A 21,691-nucleotide genomic window follows, 5' to 3' on the forward strand; every position below is an offset into this window, starting at 1 on the left:
CTCTAGAGATTCACAAGGCTCAGTCACCAGTCTTCCCAAATACCATCAACAAGCCGATTCAAGGAGTGGACCCCGCATCAGAAATATTTATGCCGGGTCAATGCATGCCAAGTATTCCAAATGTGACACTTCCAGGTATATAAAACCTCCCACAGAGTTCACAGAATTCCCCCAAAGGACGGCGCCATCTCTATTCGGCCATCATCCAGGTTCACCATCTACTTCCTAGACCAAGATGCCGGCTCAGTGTTCACAGATGTCTGACACAGATCCTCCTACAGAAGGCTGCCGGGGGGGGGGGGGGGGGGGGGGGGGGGATCATGTTGCTAGTGACAGATTTGCATTGCAGTGGAGTTGGACTTTAGCGCGGCTGCAGGGTTTCCTGGACTGACTCGGTTCATTGGTGGACGTGCCACTTTACATTCTGATGGAAATATCTTCGGATGGAGTCATTGAGGAACTCATCGCTGCGTCCAGCAACACTCAGCACTAATATTAGAGATTGTTTCATTCTCAGGCATTTCCCCTCCGATACGCAACTGCCCCCCCCCACCCCCAACCCTTCCCTCAGTCGCTGCGGCCAACGTGATGAAAAATTCATGGAAATTCACCGCACAGCACTTCCTCCTCGTCTCCTGGGAGGGAGGGGATCAGCGCGCTGGAAAGTGAAAGCTGTGGGGAGGTCAGTGCAGGAAATCAGATATAGTGCGGAGGATTTCCTAAAGGTGTCCGGAGTCCTTACTCCGAAAATCGGGGGATTGTCACTTCCATCATCCAATCACGGTAAAAGCAATGATCTTACTCGTTACATCTGCACCTGATTGGTTCCCAACGTGAACAGGGATCTCATTGGATGATGGAAGTGAATATTCATACAATATATTGAGTAAAGATTCTCAACTCCTTTAGTAAATTCGTCTCAATGTGTCCAACAGGATCGTATGAGGGGAATTGATCAGAACTGAAGCAGCTGTGCATGTCCAACCGGACAGAGGGGCCGCCGATGCAACGCGTCCAACCGGACAGAGGGGCCGCCGATGCAACGCGTCCAAGCGGACAGAGGGGCCGCCGATGCAACGCGTCCAAGCGGACAGAGGGGCCGCCGATGCAACGCGTCCAAGCGGACAGAGGGGCCGCCGATGCAACGCGTCCAAGCGGACAGAGGGGCCGCCGATGCAACGCGTCCAACCGGACAGAGGGGCCGCCGATGCAACGCGTCCAACCGGACAGAGGGGCCGCCGATGCAACGCGTCCAACCGGACAGAGGGGCCGCCGATGCAACGCGTCCAACCGGACAGAGGGGACGCCGATGCAACGCGTCCAACGGGAGAGGGGTGCAGATGCAACGCATCCAACGGGAGAGGGGCGCAGATGCAACGCATCCAACGGGAGAGGGGCGCAGATGCAACGCATCCAACGGGAGAGGGGCGCAGATACAACGCATCCAACGGGAGAGGGGCGCAGATACAACGCATCCAACGGGAGAGGGGCGCAGATGCAACGCATCCAACGGGAGAGGGGCGCAGATACAACGCATCCAACAGGAGAGGGGCGCAGATACAACGCATCCAACGGGAGAGGGGCGCAGATACAACGCATCCAACGGGAGAGGGGCGCAGATACAACGCATCCAACGGGAGAGGGGCGCAGATGCAACGCATCCAACGAGAGAGGGGCGCAGATGCAACGCATCCAACGGGAGAGGGGCGCAGATACAACGCATCCAACGGGAGAGGGGCGCAGATACAACGCATCCAACGGGAGAGGGGCGCAGATACAACGCATCCAATAGGTGAGAAGCACAGATACGTATCCAAAAAAAAAAAAATATCACAAGGAACCTTTGGAGAAATGCACAAAGGGCCAAGTTTAGTCAAAACAGCCAACCAGCCATGAAACCTTAGAGGACACGCCCACACAAATGCAAACAGCCTATCCCTCCAAAAACTAATAAAATATATCTACAGCCAAGGATGACCTGGGCTCAGCGGAAGTGGATGGAATGATGTTGGCCATTAGACTGAGGACATCTAGTGGCAGAAAAGAAATACTGCAGGATAAATCTCTGGAATTAATGAAAATTCACAAAAACAGTTTTAGTAAAAGAGAAGTATGGCTTTTAAAAGAAAAAAAGAAAAAAAAAAATCATCATACTCACCTAGATGGCTGCATCCCCAATCCCAGACGCGTCTGTCCCCCTGCCCCCTCTAACACGGAGAACTGAGCGATCAAACACCACTGATAAGGCTTGCCTGGGGTGCGCCATTTCCCGCATGTCGCCCATTCATTTCATTGGGTCGCCCTACGCTTGAATACCGCAGGAAACGAGTCCCTGATCTGTTTCCAAGAACGCACCGTTGGCCCGCAGAAGCTCACATTTAGCGACGCATGGCGGCAGCATTAACAATTCATGGCACCCCTGAACATTAGCTAAAGTGCAGCGCATTTCTCTGCGTCAGAAATCCGCATGATTTCACGTGTTCCCAACATGCATCGGGTGTGAGCCTAAAGAAAATCTTCGTCATTTCCCAAAGGAATTCCCGACTTGCAGCTCAGTGATTGGATGCGTCAGCGACCGACGTCCGCCGCTACGGGGTGACCTATAAACTGCTGAAGGAGAGCGCAGCAACCCGGAAATGGAGCACTACGGTCAAAACGCACAAAAAAAAAAAAAAAATGTTCGCTACAATCTAAAAATTCTAATGTTATAAAAGCACAAAATCTAAAAATATGGCGCTTCAGCGATCTGTAGCCGCGATCTTCGCTGACAAAACCTCGCGTGACAAATGACCGCCACCCCTCACCGCGCTGTATGTGGCAGGAGGAGCGTCTGCCAATGTTTGCTTCTCCCGTTGCTCCTCATCGGTCATCGAAAGAAAATAAATTTCAATTCTAAATTTTGATTCAAACTTTTCGCTGCGCCAATTTTTTTTTTTTTTTTTATGGTATTCTGAAAAAGTCCCGTCCAGAGCAGGCAGATCCCGACACAGATGTTTGCATCGTTTTCCTGCACTTCCTCAGGAAGCAACTTCCACGGCTCGGCCTGTTCCTGCGGCTGAACTCCGGAGGTTTCCCATGTCGTGGGGGGGGGGGGGGGCACTCTAAGAACCAGTTAAAGGCGCAGTCCAGCCCCACACATGATCTTCAGTATTTCCGGACACAGAGATCTCTTCACCTGACGTGTTCTATGTCATATTCTGATTGGTTGACGGTGAGCTTTGTATCTCATCGCTCCTCAATCTGCCCATCATTACCCAGCCAGGCTGAAACAAGACAAGTCCATGTAGATCCACCAACAGAAAACCTCCATACACTATACAATCGTGTACCTACAGAAGACGGCCAAATCTCAGCCTTCACAAGAACGAAATCTTCGAGACCTGCCTCTCTCATCCAGAATTCCTTTCAGGAAGTCAACTCCCCAATGTAAGGGACATTCTTCCCCCCCCACTGACCCCCCAACGTAAGGGACATTCTTCCCCCCCACTGACCCCCCAATGTAAGGGACATTCTTCCCCCCCACTGACCCCCAATGTAAGGGACATTCTTCCCCCCACTGACCCCCAATGTAAGGGACATTCTTCCCCCCCACTGACCCCCCAATGTAAGGGACATTCTTCCCCCCCACTGACCCCCCAATGCAAGGGACATTCTTCCCACTGACCCCCAATGCAAGGGACATTCTTCCCCCCACTGACCCCCCAATGCAAGGGACATTCTTCCCACTGACCCCCAATGCAAGGGACATTCTTCCCACTGACCCCCAATGCAAGGGACATTCTTCCCCCCCACTGACCCCCAATGTAAGGGACATTCTTCCCACCGACCCCCAATGTAAGGGGCATTCTTCCCACTGACCCCCCAATGTAAGGGGCATTCTTCCCACTGACCCCCCAATGTAAGGGACATTCTTCCCACTGACCACCAATGTAAGGGACATTCTTCCCACTGACCCCCAATGTAAGGGACATTCTTCCCACTGACCCCCAATGTAAGGGACATTCTTCCCACTGACCCCCCAATGTAAGGGACATTCTTCCCACTGACCCCCCAATGTAAGGGACATTCTTCCACCTGACCCCCCAATGTAAGGGACATTCTTCCCACTGACCCCCCAATGTAAGGGACATTCTTCCCACTGACCCCCCAATGTAAGGGACATTCTTCCCACTGACCTCAATGTAAGGGACATTCTTCCCACTGACCCCCCAATGTAAGGGACATTCTTCCCACTGACCCCCCAATGTAAGGGACATTCTTCCCACTGACCCCCCAATGTAAGGGACATTCTTCCACTGACCCTCAATGTAAGGGACATTCTTCCCACTGACCCCCAATGTAAGGGACATTCTTCCCAGAGACCCCCCAATGTAAGGGACATTCTTCCCACTGACCTCCAATGTAAGGGACGTTCTTCCCACTGACCCCCCAATGTAAGGGACGTTCTTCCCACTGACCACCAATGTTAGGGACGTTCTTCCCACTGACCCCCCAATGTAAGGGACATTCTTCCCACTGACCCCCAATGTAAGGGACATTCTTCCCAGAGACCCCCCAATGTAAGGGACATTCTTCCCACTGACCTCCAATGTAAGGGACGTTCTTCCCACTGACCCCCCAATGTAAGGGACGTTCTTCCCACTGACCACCAATGTTAGGGACGTTCTTCCCACTGACCCCCAATGTAAGGGACATTCTTCCCACTGACCCCCAATGTAAGGGACGTTCTTCCCACTGACCACCAATGTTAGGGACGTTCTTCCCACTGACCCCCAATGTAAGGGACATTCTTCCCACTGACCTCCAATGTAAGGGACATTCTTCCCAGAGACCCCCCAATGTAAGGGACGTTCTTCCCACTGACCCCCAATGTAAGGGACATTCTTCCCACTGACCTCCAATGTAAGGGACATTCTTCCCAGAGACCCCCCAATGTAAGGGACGTTCTTCCCACTGACCTCCAATGTAAGGGACATTCTTCCCAGAGACCCCCCAATGTAAGGGACGTTCTTCCCACTGACCACCAATGTTAGGGACGTTCTTCCCACTGACCCCCAATGTAAGGGACATTCTTCCCACTGACCCCCCAATGTAAGGGACATTCTTCCCACTGACCCCCAATGTAAGGGACATTCTTCCCAGAGACCCCCCAATGTAAGGGACATTCTTCCCACTGACCTCCAATGTAAGGGACGTTCTTCCCACTGACCCCCCAATGTAAGGGACGTTCTTCCCACTGACCACCAATGTTAGGGACGTTCTTCCCACTGACCCCCAATGTAAGGGACATTCTTCCCACTGACCTCCAATGTAAGGGACGTTCTTCCCACTGACCCCCCAATGTAAGGGACGTTCTTCCCACTGACCACCAATGTAAGGGACGTTCTTCCCACTGACCACCAATGTTAGGGGCATTCTTCCCACTGACCCCCAATGTAAGGGGCATTCCCTCCACTGATCTCTTTACTCCCTGCAACATCACCAGGCTTGTGAAAATGCAGCAACTGGGAGGTCAGTTCCTATAGAAATAGACACCCCCCCAAAACTACGTCTCCCAAGAGCCCCTTTTCTGCACAGGGTGGGGAGTCATGGTCGGAGCATTGTTTTGCTGGGAGAAAAAAAATCAATAGAAGCATGTAGAAGGGGGTGGGGTGGGGAGGGGATGGAGAGGGGTGGGGATAGGCGGAGCTCTGTAGTCAAGCAGGGCTGACAACACTGGTCGGGAATTCAATGCAGGTGGTCATGGATTTCTGGCAGATCAATCAGCACTTTATCGCAGAGATGTACCAAAACAAGATGTTTTTTCCCCATTTGCCCCAACATTCATTTATTTATTTTTTGGCGGGGGAGGGGTGCTTTAAGATAACAGTAACAATGATCCAACGGGCGCTCATGCTCTTTCCGGATCTGCTGCGCCCGGCTTCAGGGATCAGCTCCGGCTGAATTGACAGGACGCTGGAAGTATTGGACTGACGATGAATAACGATTGTATTGTTGGGAGATGACCCAGATATTGTAGAAAGGACGCGGCGATCTGAGCGCGGAGATCACACGGCGTACCGAGGCGTTCAGCCATCATTTACACAATCAATAAACGGCTCCGTGATATATTCATCCCGCGACCCGGACACTAGAGATATTACTGGAGGATGGAGGGGAGGCGCTCCCCTGAACGCCAATTATTGTCTGCGCCGAGAATCCGCATCCAGGAAACAAGAAATGACACCGACCTCCATAGAACGGGGGAGCCTGCTCAGAACTGCACCGATTGGGGAAAGAAACTGCATTCCAAAAGTGTTACTAAACCCGGACCCCGCGTTCACTGTACCCGCTCCCCCCGGACCCCGCGTTCACTGTACCCGCTCCCCCGGACCCCGCGTTCACTGTACCCGCTCCCCCCGGACCCCGCGTTCACTGTACCCGCTCCCCCCGGACCCCGCGTTCACTGTACCCGCTCCCCCCGGACCCCGCGTTCACTAGATCCGCTCCCCCGGACCCCGCGTTCACTGTACCCGCTCCCCCCGGACCCCGCGTTCACTAGATCCGCTCCCCCCGGACCCCGCGTTCACTAGATCCGCTCCCCCGGACCCCGCGTTCACTAGATCCGGCTCCCCCCGGACCCCGGTTCACTAGATCCGCTCCCCCCGGACCCCGCGTTCACTAGATCCGCTCCCCCCGGACCCCGCGTTCACTAGATCCGCTCCCCCCGGACCCCGCGTTCACTAGATCCGCTCTCCCCCGGACCCCGCGTTCACTATATCCGCTCTCCCCGGACCCCGCGTTCACTATATCCGCTCTCCCCGGACCCCGCGTTCACTATATCCGCTCTCCCAGACCCCGCGTTCACTATATCCGCTCTCCCCGGACCCGCGTTCACTATATCCGCTCTCCCCGGACCCCGCGTTCACTATATCCGCTCTCCCCGGACCCCGCGTTCACTATATCCGCTCTCCCCGGACCCCGCGTTCACTATATCCGCTCTCCCCGGACCCCGCGTTCACTATATCCGCTCTCCCCGGACCCCGCGTTCACTACATCCGCTCTCCCCGGACCCCGCGTTCACTATATCCGCTCTCCCCAGACCCCGCATTCACTATATCCGCTCTCCCCGGACCCCGCATTCACTATATCCGCTCTCCCCGGACCCCGCATTCACTATATCCGCTCTCCCCGGACCCCGCATTCACTATATGCAGTCTCCCCGGACCCCGCATTCACTATATGCAGTCTCCCCGGACCCCGCATTCACTATATCCGCTCATATTCCATGAAAAGCTTCTTGCAATATCTGTTCATTACATGTTAAAAGTACCTGCTGATCCTGCCAGAAATCGTGTGCTGAAAGCAGATGTCAGAGAGTCCGCAGTGTGCACAGAAAGTGCCTTGCAAACCCAGATATTACCTTGTAAAAGTCGCAGTGACATCATCACTGGGCTGTACGTAGCCTGAGAAGAGAGCACAGCTGTGGGAGGAGCCCAGAAGGATCCACCTACTACAGAATGCTACAACGGGGCGGAGACGAGAGCAGTAAATCTGCAAATAACATAGCAGAGCTGTGGGAGGGGCCAAGCAGGCTCCACCTACTACAGAACGCTACAAGGGGGCGGAGACAGGAGCAGTAAATCTGCAAAAAGGACATAGCAGAGCTGTGGGAGGGGCCCAGCAGGCTCCACCTAATATGGGGCGGAGACAAGACCAGTCGCCCTGCACAAGGAGAGATAGCAGCAGTGAGCGGTCTTTATTCCAGGAAGTCTCACCCTGGATGACGGCCCAGATCTGGGAGAAGGTTCCGGAGGTCACATGACCGATGGATTTATTATCTCGGAGTTCAGATTTAATGAGAAGAGGAAATAAAGAATTTGTGTCCCAATTTACACCCCGAGACTCGGCTATGGGGACACCGGCCACCTATAGTCCTGTGTACAATCTTTTCCCTTCACTCTGGGATTGTACACTTTATATCGCCGTGTGTGCCGCCATACCGATTGTACAATGAAATCGCAGAACACGATTGGAGGACAGGATTGGACGTGTGTATGCAATGCAGGAAGATCACACAAAGACGGCTCTCCTTATTCCGGGGAATGTTTATCCGTAAAGAATTCACTCACATCCGCACTTCCTCGTATTCCCGGGAGGTCACATCCGCCACCAGCTGCTCGCTGACATGTGGGATCATCTGACACCGGATACCATTCCACACACTGCGCCACGCCCGGCTTCCCTCCCGGCACCCAACATGGAGAACATGGATCAGATCCATCACCAGGCCTCACATGCCATGGACTAGGTCAGCATCACTGATGGGGTGCTATGGAGCCGCTGAGGCCACAGGAAATGTTCCATGGTCAATGAAAAGAGACTGACCAGCTAAAAGCACAGGAAACATCTGGCCCCTCCCACCAGCCCTGCACAGGTGAGCCGGCTCCGCCCCGCCGGCCCTGCGCAGGTGAGCCGGCTCCGCCCCGCCGGCCCTGCGCAGGTGAGCCGGCTCCGCCCCTTTCATTCATTGGATTACAGCCCTATCAATCATGGAGGCTCAGCATCACATGTGGGCGTTACCTATGTAACTCAGCCTGCCTAGAAACACCCACTCCTCCAGATTGACACCCACCTATCAAGACATTCTGATATTTGCATAACTCCTCCCCCTGCTTGCATCAAGGCTGAGGGCTCTTGAGGAGTACTGAGGCAGGGGGCTGGGATGTTTTCAGGAAGTTAGGTACAACACCCTGCTGGCTCCTCCCACCAGTCATGATCTGCTTGACTTGCATAGAAAAGACAGAGACCCAGTGATAAAGTCAGCAGGTGTAAAACATGGTATATAATGAACACAGAAGGTTTAATTTAACAAATGTTAGAATGTTGATGAGGGAGGAGAGGAAAGGCAAAAGATCAGCAGATGAAACTTCAGCTGATGTAGGAGGTGAATCTCCCCAGCGGGGACACAGCCAGCAACAAAGACCCGACAGAGGCTCCAACTCCCCTCAAAACTTCATTTTTAGGGCGGATTTCTCAGCCCTCGTGTTTCTTGAAAATAAAAAGTCCTCTATGTAGAAAACAGAGACCCATTCATCAGTTTAACAACTTTGCAGAAAAAAAGAAAAAAAATTCAACTGCAAAAAAAAAAAAAAGAAAAAAGAATAAAATCAATAAGTGAGTGTGGAGGTCTGCGGCCGCTTCCCCCAGTTCCAGAGACTAATTGCTTTATTTTGAGCACTTAACAGTCTGCAGGAGTCACCTGAGCGGCTGAGCGCGGCCTCGGTGTAAAATAACTGCTCAGTGTGAGGCCGGGCCCTTCCGAAGATCCTATGGAGGCCCCGAGACTGGCCCGTCTTCTCCCCATTGAGGGCCCGTCTTCTCCCCCTCCAGCCAGGCCCCGAGCCGGGCCCGCCTTCTCCCCCTCCAGCCAGGCCCCGAGCCGGGCCCGCCTTCTCCCTCTCGAGGACACCTAGCCGGGCCCGCATTCTCCCTCTCGAGAGCCCCAACTTCTCCCTCTCGAGGGCCCCCAGCCGGGCCCGCCTTCTCCCCCTCGAGGGCCCCCAGCCGGGCCCGCCTTCTCCCTCTCGGGGGGCCCCCAGCCAGGCCCGCCTTCTCCCTCTCGGGGGCCCCCAGCCGGGCCCATTTTCTCCCTCTTGAGAGCCCCAACTTCTCCCTCTCAAGGGCCCCCCAGCCGGGCCCGCCTTCTCCCTCTCGGGGCCCCCAGCCGGGCCCATTTTCTCCTCTCGGGGCCCCCAGCCGGGCCCATTTTCTCCCTCTCGGGGGCCCGCCTTCTCCCTTTTGAGGGCCCCCAGCCGGGCCCGCTTCTCCCTCTCGGGGCCCCCAGCCGGGCCCATTTTCTCCCTCTCGGGGGCCCGCCTTCTCCCTCTCGAGGGCCCCCAGCCGGGCCCGCCTTCTCCCTCTCGAGGGCCCCCAGCCGGGCCCGCCTTCTCCCTCTCGAGGGCCCCAGCCGGGCCCGCCTTCTCCCTCTCCGAGGGCCCCCAGCCGGGCCCGCCTTCTCCCTCTCGAGGGCCCCCCAGCCGGGCCCGCCTTCTCCCTCTCGAGGGCCCCCAGCCGGGCCCGCCTTCTCCCTCTCGAGGGCCCCCAGCCGGGCCCGCCTTCTCCCTCTCGAGGGCCCCCAGCCGGCCCGCCTTCTCCCTCTCAAGGGCCCCCAGCCGGGCCGCCTTCTCCCTCTCGAGGGCCCCCAGCCGGGCCCGCCTTCTCCCTCTCGAGGGCCCCCAGCCAAGCAGTCTTCTTCTTGAGGCCTCGGAGCGGAGATGGATTACGGCATTTGAAGATGTAAGCTTCCTAGGCCGGCGTTTATCCAATAAAACATGAGTCGCGTCCAATCTGAGGAGCGCCGCCCCGCCAACGGAATGGGAGGCGGTAATAGAACAAAGCTGGAGAGGGCCGAGTGTCCCTGGGCTGCGGGAAACGATGGCCAACTTCATTTTAATGGATCAACTTCTGTATTCCCTCTTCAGGTCTGAGAAACGGAGATAAGGAATCGGCACAAAGCAAGAGAAACGCCGAGCGATAGAAGGAACCGCCAAACTTCCAAAAATTGGGGATTTACCTAAATTCTGTGCATTGCATTTCCATCCATATGAAAGAAACCCAACAAACCTCACAATGTGTGACGTCCTGATACTCCTAATACACAGATGGAGATCTCCGAATCATCAGCCTGTCTACAGGGGTACAAAAATATCCAACAAATGTCCTGAGAATGGGTGAGCAGCTGTCAGTCAATACAGACCGGTGACATCACCGAGAACGCAGCCTATCCAATCACTAGAGAGCGATGACATCACTGAGAATGCAGCCTATCCAATCACTAGAGAGCGATGACATCACTGAGAATGCAGCCTATCCATTCACTAGAGAGCGATGACATCACCGAGAATGCAGCCTATCCAATCACTAGAGAGCGATGACATCACAGAGAATGCAGCCTATCCATTCACTAGAGAGCGATGACATCACTGAGAATGCAGCCTATCCAATCACTAGAGAGCGATGACATCACTGAGAATGCAGCCTATCCAATCACTAGAGAGCGATGACATCACTGAGAATGCAGCCTATCCAATCACTAGAGAGCGATGACATCACTGAGAATGCAGCCTATCCATTCACTAGAGAGCGGTGACATCACTGAGAATTCAGCCTATCCATTCACTAGAGAGTGGTGACATCACTGAGAATGCAGCCTATCCAATCACTAGAGAGCGATGACATCACTGAGAATGCAGCCTATCCAATCACTAGAGAGCGATGACATCACTGAGAATGCAGCCTATCCATTCACTAGAGAGCGATGACATCACTGAGAATGCAGCCTATCCAATCACTAGAGAGCGGTGACCTCACTGAGAATGCAGCCTATCCATTCACTAGAGAGTGGTGACATCACTGAGAATGCAGCCTATCCAATCACTAGAGAGCGATGACATCACTGAGAATGCAGCCTATCCAATCACTAGAGAGCGATGACATCACTGAGAATGCAGCCTATCCAATCACTAGAGAGCGATGACATCACTGAGAATGCAGCCTATCCAATCACTAGAGAGCGATGACATCACTGAGAATGCAGCCTATCCATTCACTAGAGAGCGGTGACATCACTGAGAATTCAGCCTATCCATTCACTAGAGAGTGGTGACATCACTGAGAATGCAGCCTATCCAATCACTAGAGAGCGATGACATCACTGAGAATGCAGCCTATCCAATCACTAGAGAGCGATGACATCACTGAGAATGCAGCCTATCCAATCACTAGAGAGCGATGACATCACTGAGAATGCAGCCTATCCATTCACTAGAGAGCGATGACATCACTGAGAATGCAGCCTATCCATTCACTAGAGAGCGGTGACCTCACTGAGAATGCAGCCTATCCATTCACTAGAGAGTGGTGACATCACTGAGAATGCAGCCTATCCAATCACTAGAGAGCGATGACATCACTGAGAATGCAGCCTATCCAATCACTAGAGAGCGATGACATCACTGAGAATGCAGCCTATCCAATCACTAGAGAGCGATGACATCACTGAGAATGCAGCCTATCCAATCACTAGAGAGCGATGACATCACTGAGAATGCAGCCTATCCATTCACTAGAGAGCGGTGACATCACTGAGAATTCAGCCTATCCATTCACTAGAGAGTGGTGACATCACTGAGAATGCAGCCTATCCAATCACTAGAGAGCGATGACATCACTGAGAATGCAGCCTATCCAATCACTAGAGAGCGATGACATCACTGAGAATGCAGCCTATCCATTCACTAGAGAGCGATGACATCACTGAGAATGCAGGCCTATCCAATCACTAGAGAGCGGTGACCTCACTGAGAATGCAGCCTATCCATTCACTAGAGAGTGGTGACATCACTGAGAATGCAGCCTATCCAATCACTAGAGAGCGATGACATCACTGAGAATGCAGCCTATCCATTCACTAGAGAGCGATGACCTCACTGAGAATGCAGCCTATCCATTCACTAGAGAGTGGTGACATCACTGAGAATTCAGCCTATCCAATCACTAGAGAGCGATGACATCACTGAGATAAGTGCAAAATACCTGTTGATCCCACCAGAAATCCAGTAAGTTTGAAATCATAAGCAGTGGTTTCAGCCTTGTCCAGTTCACCTCTGAACTACGGAACACCTCCCCTCTGTAATAAAGGAAAATGATGGGGGGGGGGGGTCTTAGTCACTTCCTGTCCCAGGGTGACAACAGACAACACAATGAGATAACACAGTGAAGAAGCGTTGTCACCCTAGGACAGGAGTGTGTCCTGCAGAGTTAAATTCTAATTTTTGAGGTGCCAAGAAAAAAAAAATTGTTTTACTTCCAGTATCTTGCCCCCCCCTCCCCCAGGCTCCTCCTCTCCATGCGTCCAGCCCCCTGTCCGTCGGTTACATCACTACGTACAATGCAGGACCAGGATCCCTGCATTGTAAGTCAGGACGCTGAGGACCCACCTATACCCCGGAGCATGACAGGGAAGAGGATGATGCAGCTGTCGGGGGAAGCGAGGATACGGCAAGTGAGGGTAAGTTCACACTATTTTTTCTTTTTTAGGAACTAGAATGTCGCAAACATGAGCCAATCATGTGCTCTGCTGTTGCAGCATGGCCCCCACTGTGATGAATGAGGGGTCTGACAGGTGGCATAGCCGGTCAACCAGAGGGAGAGAGAGAGGGAGGGGGGGGGGGAGAGAGAGAGGGGAGGGGGGGAGAGAGAGAGAGAGGGGAGGGGGGGAGAGAGAGAGAGAGGGGAGGGGGGGAGAGAGAGAGAGAGGGGAGGGGGGGAGAGAGAGAGAGGGGAGGGGGGAGAGAGAGAGGGGGGAGGGGGGGAGAGAGAGAGAGGGGAGGGGGGGAGAGAGAGAGAGAGAGGGGGGAAGAGAGGGGGGAAGAGAGGGGGGGAGAGAGAGGGGGGGGGAGAGAGAGAGGGGAGGGGGGGAGAGAGAGAGAGGGGAGGGGGGGAGAGAGAGAGGGGAGGGGGGGAGAGAGAGAGAGGGGAGGGGGGGAGAGAGAGAGAGGGGAGGGGGGGGAGAGAGAGAGAGGGGGGGGAGGGGGAGAAGAGAGAGAGGGGGGGGGAGGGGGGAAGAGAGAGAGAGGGGGGGAGGGGGGAGAGAGAGAGGGGGAGAGAGAGAGGGGGGAGAGAGAGAGGGGGGAGAGAGAGAGGGGGGAGAGAGAGAGGGGGAGAGAGAGAGGGGGGAGAGAGAGAGGGGGGAGAGAGAGGGGGGAGAGAGAGAGGGGGAGAGAGAGAGGGGAGAGAGAGAGGGGGGGAGAGAGAGGGGGGGGGAGAGAGGGGGGAGAGAGAGGGGGGGAGAGAGAGGGGGGAGAGAGAGAGGGGGGAGAGAGAGAGGGGGGGGGAGAGAGGGGGGGGGAGACTTCCAGCTAAAGATCATAACTCAAACATAAAATGGTTTTCTCTGAAGATTCAGCCTTGTTTCTTTTTAATGTAAACAAAGATAACGGCGCTCAGAAATCATTAACCGCCTTGTTTGGAAGTAGCGGACGCGCGGGGGGGGGGGGGGGGGGGGGGATGGTTGTGGAGGGAACACATGGGGTAGGGAGTAGAGGGGAGCGGTAAATCGTGCGGCTCTGACACCCAGTACAGGTAAACAGCCGGGGACGATCCGACTATAAAACAAATGCTCCCCACATGCGGCAGTCAGGGGTTCCCCCAGCTCACCGGGATGTTCCTGTCACCTCTACAACACACCAGTCGGTGGAGGGATCTTGTTGTCACCCTTCACTGCACACCAACCAGATATCACAGATGAGGTTTTCCTCTCCCGGCCGACAACTTACAATACAGATAAAGGACCAATTTTTGCTGCATTTTATTTCCTTCCACAAATTATTTTAAATGTGCTTTTCAATTGACTGGAAATGTGACTTTTTTTTGCAAAGGGTCAATTTCCCAGCATGGCCCCTCCCTTCTTACATCTCATAGACCTCTCCTCTTCTGGGAGTGTCTAATGACTGCCAATGCTGGCCCAGCTCCTCCCTCCCTGTACAACAAAGCCTTCTTCTCTTCTGGGAGTGTCTAATTACTGTCTGTGTTGACAACTCCTGCCACTTTGCACTTCATAACTCCCTCCTCTCCTGGGAGTAGCTAATTACTGTCTGTGCTGGCCCAGCTCCTCCACCATTTTGTGTAGGTGCCAAGGGTGGAGTGAAGGAGAATACTAGAGAACTGCAGTCTTCCTTCCCCCCTGGTTACAGAATGCTTAACCCCCCACAGTGCCTCCCAGCTTCCATAGTGCCCCCCCAACCTCCCATAGTGGCCCACAGTGCTCCCAAGCCCCCTGCAAGCCCTCAACCTCCACAGTGCCCCCCATCCTTCTTCAAAGCCTCAAGCTCTCCATAGTGCCCCCAACAGTGTCCTACAGTGCCCCCATGTCCCCCGAGAGCCCTCACCCTCCACAGTGCAGCACGGCCTCCCATAGTGCCCCCCAGCCTTCAGCTCTCAATAGTACCTCCAACAGTGTTCCATAGTGCCCCCATGGCCCCTGAGAGCCCTCACCCTCCACAGGGCAGCCCAGCCTCCAGCTCTCTATAGTGCCCCCAACAACCAACAGTGTTCCACAGTGCCCCCATGTCCCCCGAGAGCCCTCATCCTCTACAGTGCCGCCCAACCTCCCATTTTACCTCCCAGCTCACCATAGTGCCCCCAACCTCCAAAAGTGTCCCCACGTCCCCCGAGAGCCCTCACCCTCCACAGTGCAGAATGGTCTCCCATAGTGCCCCCCAGCCTTCAGCTCTCAATAGTACCCCCAACCTCCAACAGTTTTCCATAGTGCCCCCACTTCCCTCGAGAGCCCTCAACCTTTACAGTGCCGGCCAGCCTCCCATGGAACCTCCCAGCCACCAGCTCTCCATAGTACCCCCAACCTCCAACAGTGTGCCATAGTGCCCCCACTTCCCTCGAGCGCCCTCAACCTTTACAGTGCCGGCCAGCCTCCCATGGAACCTCCCAGCCACCAGCTCTCCATAGTACCCCCAACCTCCAACAGTGTGCCATAGTGCCCCACGTCCCCCGAGAGCCCTCAACCTCCACAGTGCCGCCCAGCCTCCAATAGTGTCACACATTGCACCTTACACAGAGACTCACTCCCAGCCCTCTTTAGAAACCTCATTCCCCATAGGGCCACCAAGTCTTTTACCGAGTCCCTCGACCCACTTCACCTCCCCCCATAGTGACACCCAGCCCCATCCGTAGCCTTCCAACATACTTTTGTTGTACAAGTACAAACTTTTTTGAGGGGGGGGGGGGGGGGAGGTTTTGGAAGATTTTGGGAGAAGTTATGAGGCTCCGGTGTCAAGAAGGTTGAGAACCTTGCTGGTTTTGGAGCTGCTGATGTCACATCCAAGATGGCGGCACCCAGCAGCATTCTCAGGGCTTTTGAAGGCCTACACAAGGGAGGATTCTATAGGTACAGAACATGAATAAAATACACCTAGAAACCTATGAGAAGATTGCTCCTGAAAAGGTCTGGTGGCAAGGACTCAAAGGCAACCCATTGACAGACCATGGCTTGAAGGAAGGCAACCCATTGACAGACCATGGCTTGAAGGAAGGCAACCCATTGACAGACCATGGCTTGAAGGAAGGCAACCCATTGACAGACCATGGCTTGAAGGAAGGCAACCCATTGACAGACCATGGCTTGAAGGAAGGCAACCCATTGACAGACCATGGCTTGAAGGAAGGCAACCCATTGACAGACCATGGCTTGAAGGAAGGCAACCCATTGACAGACCATGGCTTGAAGGAAGGCAACCCATTGACAGACCATGGCTTGAAGGAAGGCAACCCATTGACAGACCATGGCTTGAAGGAAGGCAACCCATTGACAGACCATGGCTTGAAGGAAGGCAACCCATTGACAGACCATGGCTTGAAGGAAGGCAACCCATTGACAGACCATGGCTTGAAGGAAGGCAACCCATTGACAGACCATGGCTTGAAGGAAGGCAACCCATTGACAGACCATGGCTTGAAGGAAGGCAACCCATTGACAGACCATGGCTTGAAGGAAGGCAACCCATTGACAGACCATGGCTTGAAGGAAGGCAACCCATTGACAGACCATGGCTTGAAGGAAGGCAATCCTGTTGAACCAATTGGTCTGGTGACAAGGTCTCTTTAAAGAGAATCCACAAATGACTGAAATACGACAGCTGTTCCTGACTGGTCAGTCTTCTCCGTCTACCCGGTGAGTCACCTACCTGGCACCAGTATGTGCACACCAACAGTTCCAACACGCTGACTGGAGGACATCCTTCTGATTCCAGGAGGTCCAGAAGAAGTGGACGTGTTTTTCAAGGTTTAGATCTGGTAAAGGAAGGTCCAACATTCCCATCCAGAGCGCCTCCCTTCAAGAAGGGCACACAAAGAGGCCAAAATCTAAACTCTTGCACATGCACCTGGCAGTTGGAGGCACGCAGACCCAGGAAGGTGTATATGGAGACAAAGGGCCGCGGTGTATCTACGGTGAACAGAAGGCCAACTTCTGTGTCTTCTATACACAGCGCCACCCAGAGTTCTTCTTTAAGGGAAACACCAAGTCGGAGTGGAAACTTGGCGCCTTTCAAAGCCAAAACATGAATGACTCCGAGGCAGAAAATTTCATAGAAGTGGAACGCTGAACAAAGAACAAGGTGTTAGGTGAACCCAGAACAAAAACTCATTCACGGTGAACAAAAAACTCCCCCCCAAAACGAGGGCGAGGAAGCAGTAAAATGGGGCCATTCTTCTGCAATTGGCCACAGGGGATGGGAAGCAGCCAATGGCTGTAAAGCGGCCGCGCCTTCTGCGCACACACGCAACTTACCGAGCTTCTCCACCAGCTTCAGCATCACCCCTCCGATGTGCACTTCACCGGTGACCCTCAGCGTCACGTCCCGGTTCAGGTCCGTCACCAGGATATTTAACTCCCAGGTGCCATCGGCGTAGCAGCCGTCCGGCATACGTATTCCGTCCAGAGCCATCATGGTCATCCTGCGGAGAAAGGTAAAGACGGTCCCGTTAGCCACTGGCTCCTAACATCACATACACAGGTTTATAGAGAGAAGTGAGATATGGGGGCTCCGGTATTTCAACCCATTATGTACACTTAGAGGCCGGGAGAATGCGCGTCAGATCAGTCAGTTATGGGAATCAATGGGACAAGGGGCAGCGTTCACATGGTGCGTCGTTATTCTGGAGTAAAAAAAAAAAAGTGATTTAAAGACCCTTACACTAGATCACATGACCTCTGGCAAGCTTGAGCATTGTGGGTGTTTCACATCATTAGAGACTGCATAGAATCAAGGTTTAGGTCTTGTATAAAAAAAAGACAGGACTATATCTGTTCCAGGTTCTCTAGTTCTTTTTTTGTTGTTGCGAGGAGGCACCCAGCGGGGCTCCCTATACCCAGTTGCTGGGGGGGCTTCTCCAAATTTGCACATGGGGTTCTAGAAAGTCAGGCTGGGGGGTGTCAAGCAGCCGAATTCTACACTCCCAGCCCTGAGGTCACCTTTCCCATTGCAGGACATCGCCGGCTTCCAAGCCTATACCCTGCACATGAGGCTGCTGCACAGTCCAGTTGGCTAGAACTGGGAACACCTCCTGGGGGGTGGGGACACCTGGATGTCTGGCGACTTAACAACCCGCATTTGTATTGGCTGTCACCAGTCAGAAAGTTATGACCCTGAACAGAATTCTGGGTAATGCCAGGTGAATCAAGAGCAAAGTTAAAGGCCATTAAAAGAGAGAGAAAAAAAAAAAAAAATTATATATATATATATATATATATATATATATATATATATATAAATTTTTTTTTTTTTTTTATTAAATATCACACATATATACATATTACATACATATACACACACACATATATATATATATATATATATATACACACACACACACACACACATACACACATACATCTCTCCAAAGCTTTTTTGTCTACACTTCTCTTCTGGGTGACTGGAGTAGAATTACTTTTGTCCTCCTGTGACCATGAGTCAGCCTATAGTAGGCTCCCGCCCTCTATCATCTGATGAAGAAGAGCTACTTCGGGCTCTGGAAGGATCCTGACAATATTGTCAGGATCCACCCAGCTGCCTGACTGACAGCTGGCTCTGCCTATTGGCATTTGGCTGAGTGCCAGAGCAAGCCGCTCCTGCCCCTTCCCCAGCCCGGCGCTCCAGTGAGTGCAGAAGGGGCAGAGTAGAGAGTGGTGACTGACCATCACTGCTCTCCATTTAGAGCAGACTGAGAACTGAGTGATCAGGAGTCATGTGACCACTCTGGTCCTAGAGGTGACATGGGACATGAAGAGGAATATGGATGTTGATTATTTTTTCTTAACCCTTTAAAGGTTATTTCTTGCTTTTCCCCATTGGGGAGAACTTCCTTCACTTCCCGTCCTGGAGAAGCAACAGGAAGCAGGAGGAAATCCATGCAAAAATGAAGACAATTCCCCTCAACGTTGATGGATTAGGTGTCCCCACTGGAAGATTTCCTCTCGCCTGTTCGGGTGACAGCTAAAATCTTGGATTTCCCATCACTTTCTATGGCCACCATGACAGAGGAAATCTCCCCAATGGTGACGACAAAACCCTGACGGGGGTTCTAGGGGCCCATCCACACCAGCATGGCCCGCTGCTACATGTGTTAGAGCATTCAAAGGGTCTGGGACCCCAGTGGGAGAAAGGGCACTAAGCCACAACACCTCATTTGTAATGCACGTGGCCTCATGGGCTGGGCTTTTTGGCAATTTATTTTTTACCTGGCCGCAATACCTAGACATGGCACATGCAGTGACCCCTTTTTAATTTCCTCTGGGGTGTGCAGTCCTTCCCTCGTGGAGGGTGTGGGCTCGGCGGCCCTTCCCCTGCGGAGTGGACGGTGTGGGCCCGGCGGCCCTTCCCCTGCGGAGTGGAGGGTGTGGGCCCGGCGGCCCTTCCCCTGCGGAGTGGAGGGTGTGGGCCCGGCGGCCCTTCCCCTGCGGAGTGGAGGGTGTGGGCCCGGCGGCCCTTCCCCTGCGGAGTGGAGGGTGTGGGCCCGGCGGCCCTTCCCCTGCGGAGTGGAGGGTGTGGGCTCGGCGGCCCTTAGGTTGCTTCCTCCCCTTCCTCAGCACTTGATGGATCAGCTTCTGCTGATCATGAAGATCGGGATCTGCTTGGCCATTTGGCTGGGTGGACCTGTGTGAGCCTTACCCGACAGAAGTCTTGCACCCAAAAGGGGTCAGGGAAGGGTCCATCCTCTTTGGTAGGGGACCATATGACACACCCCAAGTGCAATGTTTTCTGTGTGGTCACATACATTTTTTTGGTTCACTTTTGGCATTTTGTTTTTGCCACACTAAAGGCTCATAAAAATCCTTCGTTGTGTTGGGAAGTCGTTCTCCGCCAGGGTTCCTCTAGTGGTTGCTGAGGGTTCCGCGAGCTCTGACTCATGGACCTTCCATCGGGCGGTGCCTGCATAGTTCCAGGTCCAGCGCCACTCGGCAGAGCCAGCTGAATGACACCAATTATCTTTTTAGTGGTCTGTAAGGGTGGGATTCTGACCACCGCTGTGGGCGGGGCATCTTTCTCACTGGCCAACAACATAACGGCATGCTTCTCACTGAACCCCCCCATGTAGTGACTTTACAGGGGTTCCCCAAGATCTGAGAATTTTTTCCAGGAGTTCATCCGTGGCAAGAAGGGTTGTGATAGGACATTCGGTTATACGGGCAGCACAACGCACCAAAAATCACGCATACAACATGTAACATGCTTGGCACATTTCACCGCAAACCAATAGCATGACTGGTCCCCAATCCCCCCCCCCAAAAACAAAACAAAAAAAAAAAAAAACCAAGAAATCAGTTTCAGGTAGAAATACATTGTAAATAATAATCTCATCTTTACTCAGCTGCACAAATATTGATCAATATTGATACATTGGAGCAAAAACAGATACAGATTGATAAACAGTAACATGGACCTCTATCTGCTGAAGAGACAAAAACTCCATTAACCCTTCACTGACCTCAACGTCACAAATGTGAGGATGGCAGAAAAAAGGGATTCCCATGACTGTTCAGACCCGGCCCATTGCCCACCCCCAGCCCATGGCCCACACCCAGCACCGCAGACCCGGCCCATGGCCCCCACACCCAGCACCGCAGACCCGGCCCATGGCCCCCACACCCAGCACCGCAGACCCGGCCCATGGCCCCCACACCCAGCACCGCAGACCCGGCCCATTGCCCACCCCCGGCCCATGGCCCCCACACCCAGCACCGCAGACCCGGCCCATGGCCCCCACACCCAGCACCGCAGACCCGGCCCATGGCCCCCACACCCAGCACCGCAGACCCGGCCCATGGCCCCCACACCCAGCACCGCAGACCCGGCCCATGGCCCCCACACCCAGCACCGCAGACCCGGCCCATGGCCCCCACACCCAGCACCGCAGACCCGGCCCATGGCCCCCACACCCAGCACCGCAGACCCGGCCCATGGCCCCCACACCCAGCACCGCAGACCCGGCCCATGGCCCCCACACCCAGCACCGCAGACCCGGCCCATGGCCCCCACACCCAGCACCGCAGACCCGGCCCATGGCCCCCACACCCAGCACCGCAGACCCGGCCCATGGCCCCCACACCCAGCACCGCAGACCCGGCCCATGGCCCACCCCCGGCCATTGCCCACCCCCGGCCCATGGCCCACACCCAGCCCCGCAGACCCGGCCCATGGCCCACACCCAGCCCCGCAGACCCGGCCCATGGCCCACCCCCGGCCCCGCAGACCCGGCCCATTGCCCACCCCCGGCCCATGGCCCACACCCAGCACCGCAGACCCGGCCCATGGCCCCCACACCCAGCACCGCAGACCCGGCCCATGGCCCCCACACCCAGCACCGCAGACCCGGCCCATGGCCCCCACACCCAGCACCGCAGACCCGGCCCATGGCCCCCACACCCAGCACCGCAGACCCGGCCCATGGCCCCCACACCCAGCACCGCAGACCCGGCCCATGGCCCCCACACCCAGCACCGCAGACCCGGCCCATGGCCCCCACACCCAGCACCGCAGACCCGGCCCATGGCCCCCACACCCAGCCCCGCAGACCCGGCCCATCGCCCATCCCGGCATCAGCTGCTAACAAACCCATTCAGCATTTAAAGTTG

General features: G+C 54.5%; 1 protein-coding gene across 1 annotated transcript in view; it reads right to left on the minus strand.

The window, feature by feature from the left end:
- LOC149427468 (fermitin family homolog 2-like) overlaps window positions 1-21,691 on the minus strand; it is a 44,114-nt gene that overhangs the window by 17,856 nt on the left and 4,567 nt on the right. The window contains exon 2 of the mRNA XM_089667997.1: window positions 17,348-17,514. Within this exon, the coding sequence (XP_089524123.1) occupies window positions 17,348-17,513 (166 nt within the window). The 5' untranslated portion in view covers window position 17,514. The remainder of the gene's footprint in view (window positions 1-17,347; window positions 17,515-21,691) is intronic.

Source organism: Staurois parvus, unplaced genomic scaffold (assembly GCF_062004578.1).
Source record: "Staurois parvus isolate SC_StPar_1 unplaced genomic scaffold, SC_StPar_1.0 ptg003733l, whole genome shotgun sequence".
Taxonomy (NCBI): domain Eukaryota; kingdom Metazoa; phylum Chordata; class Amphibia; order Anura; family Ranidae; genus Staurois; species Staurois parvus.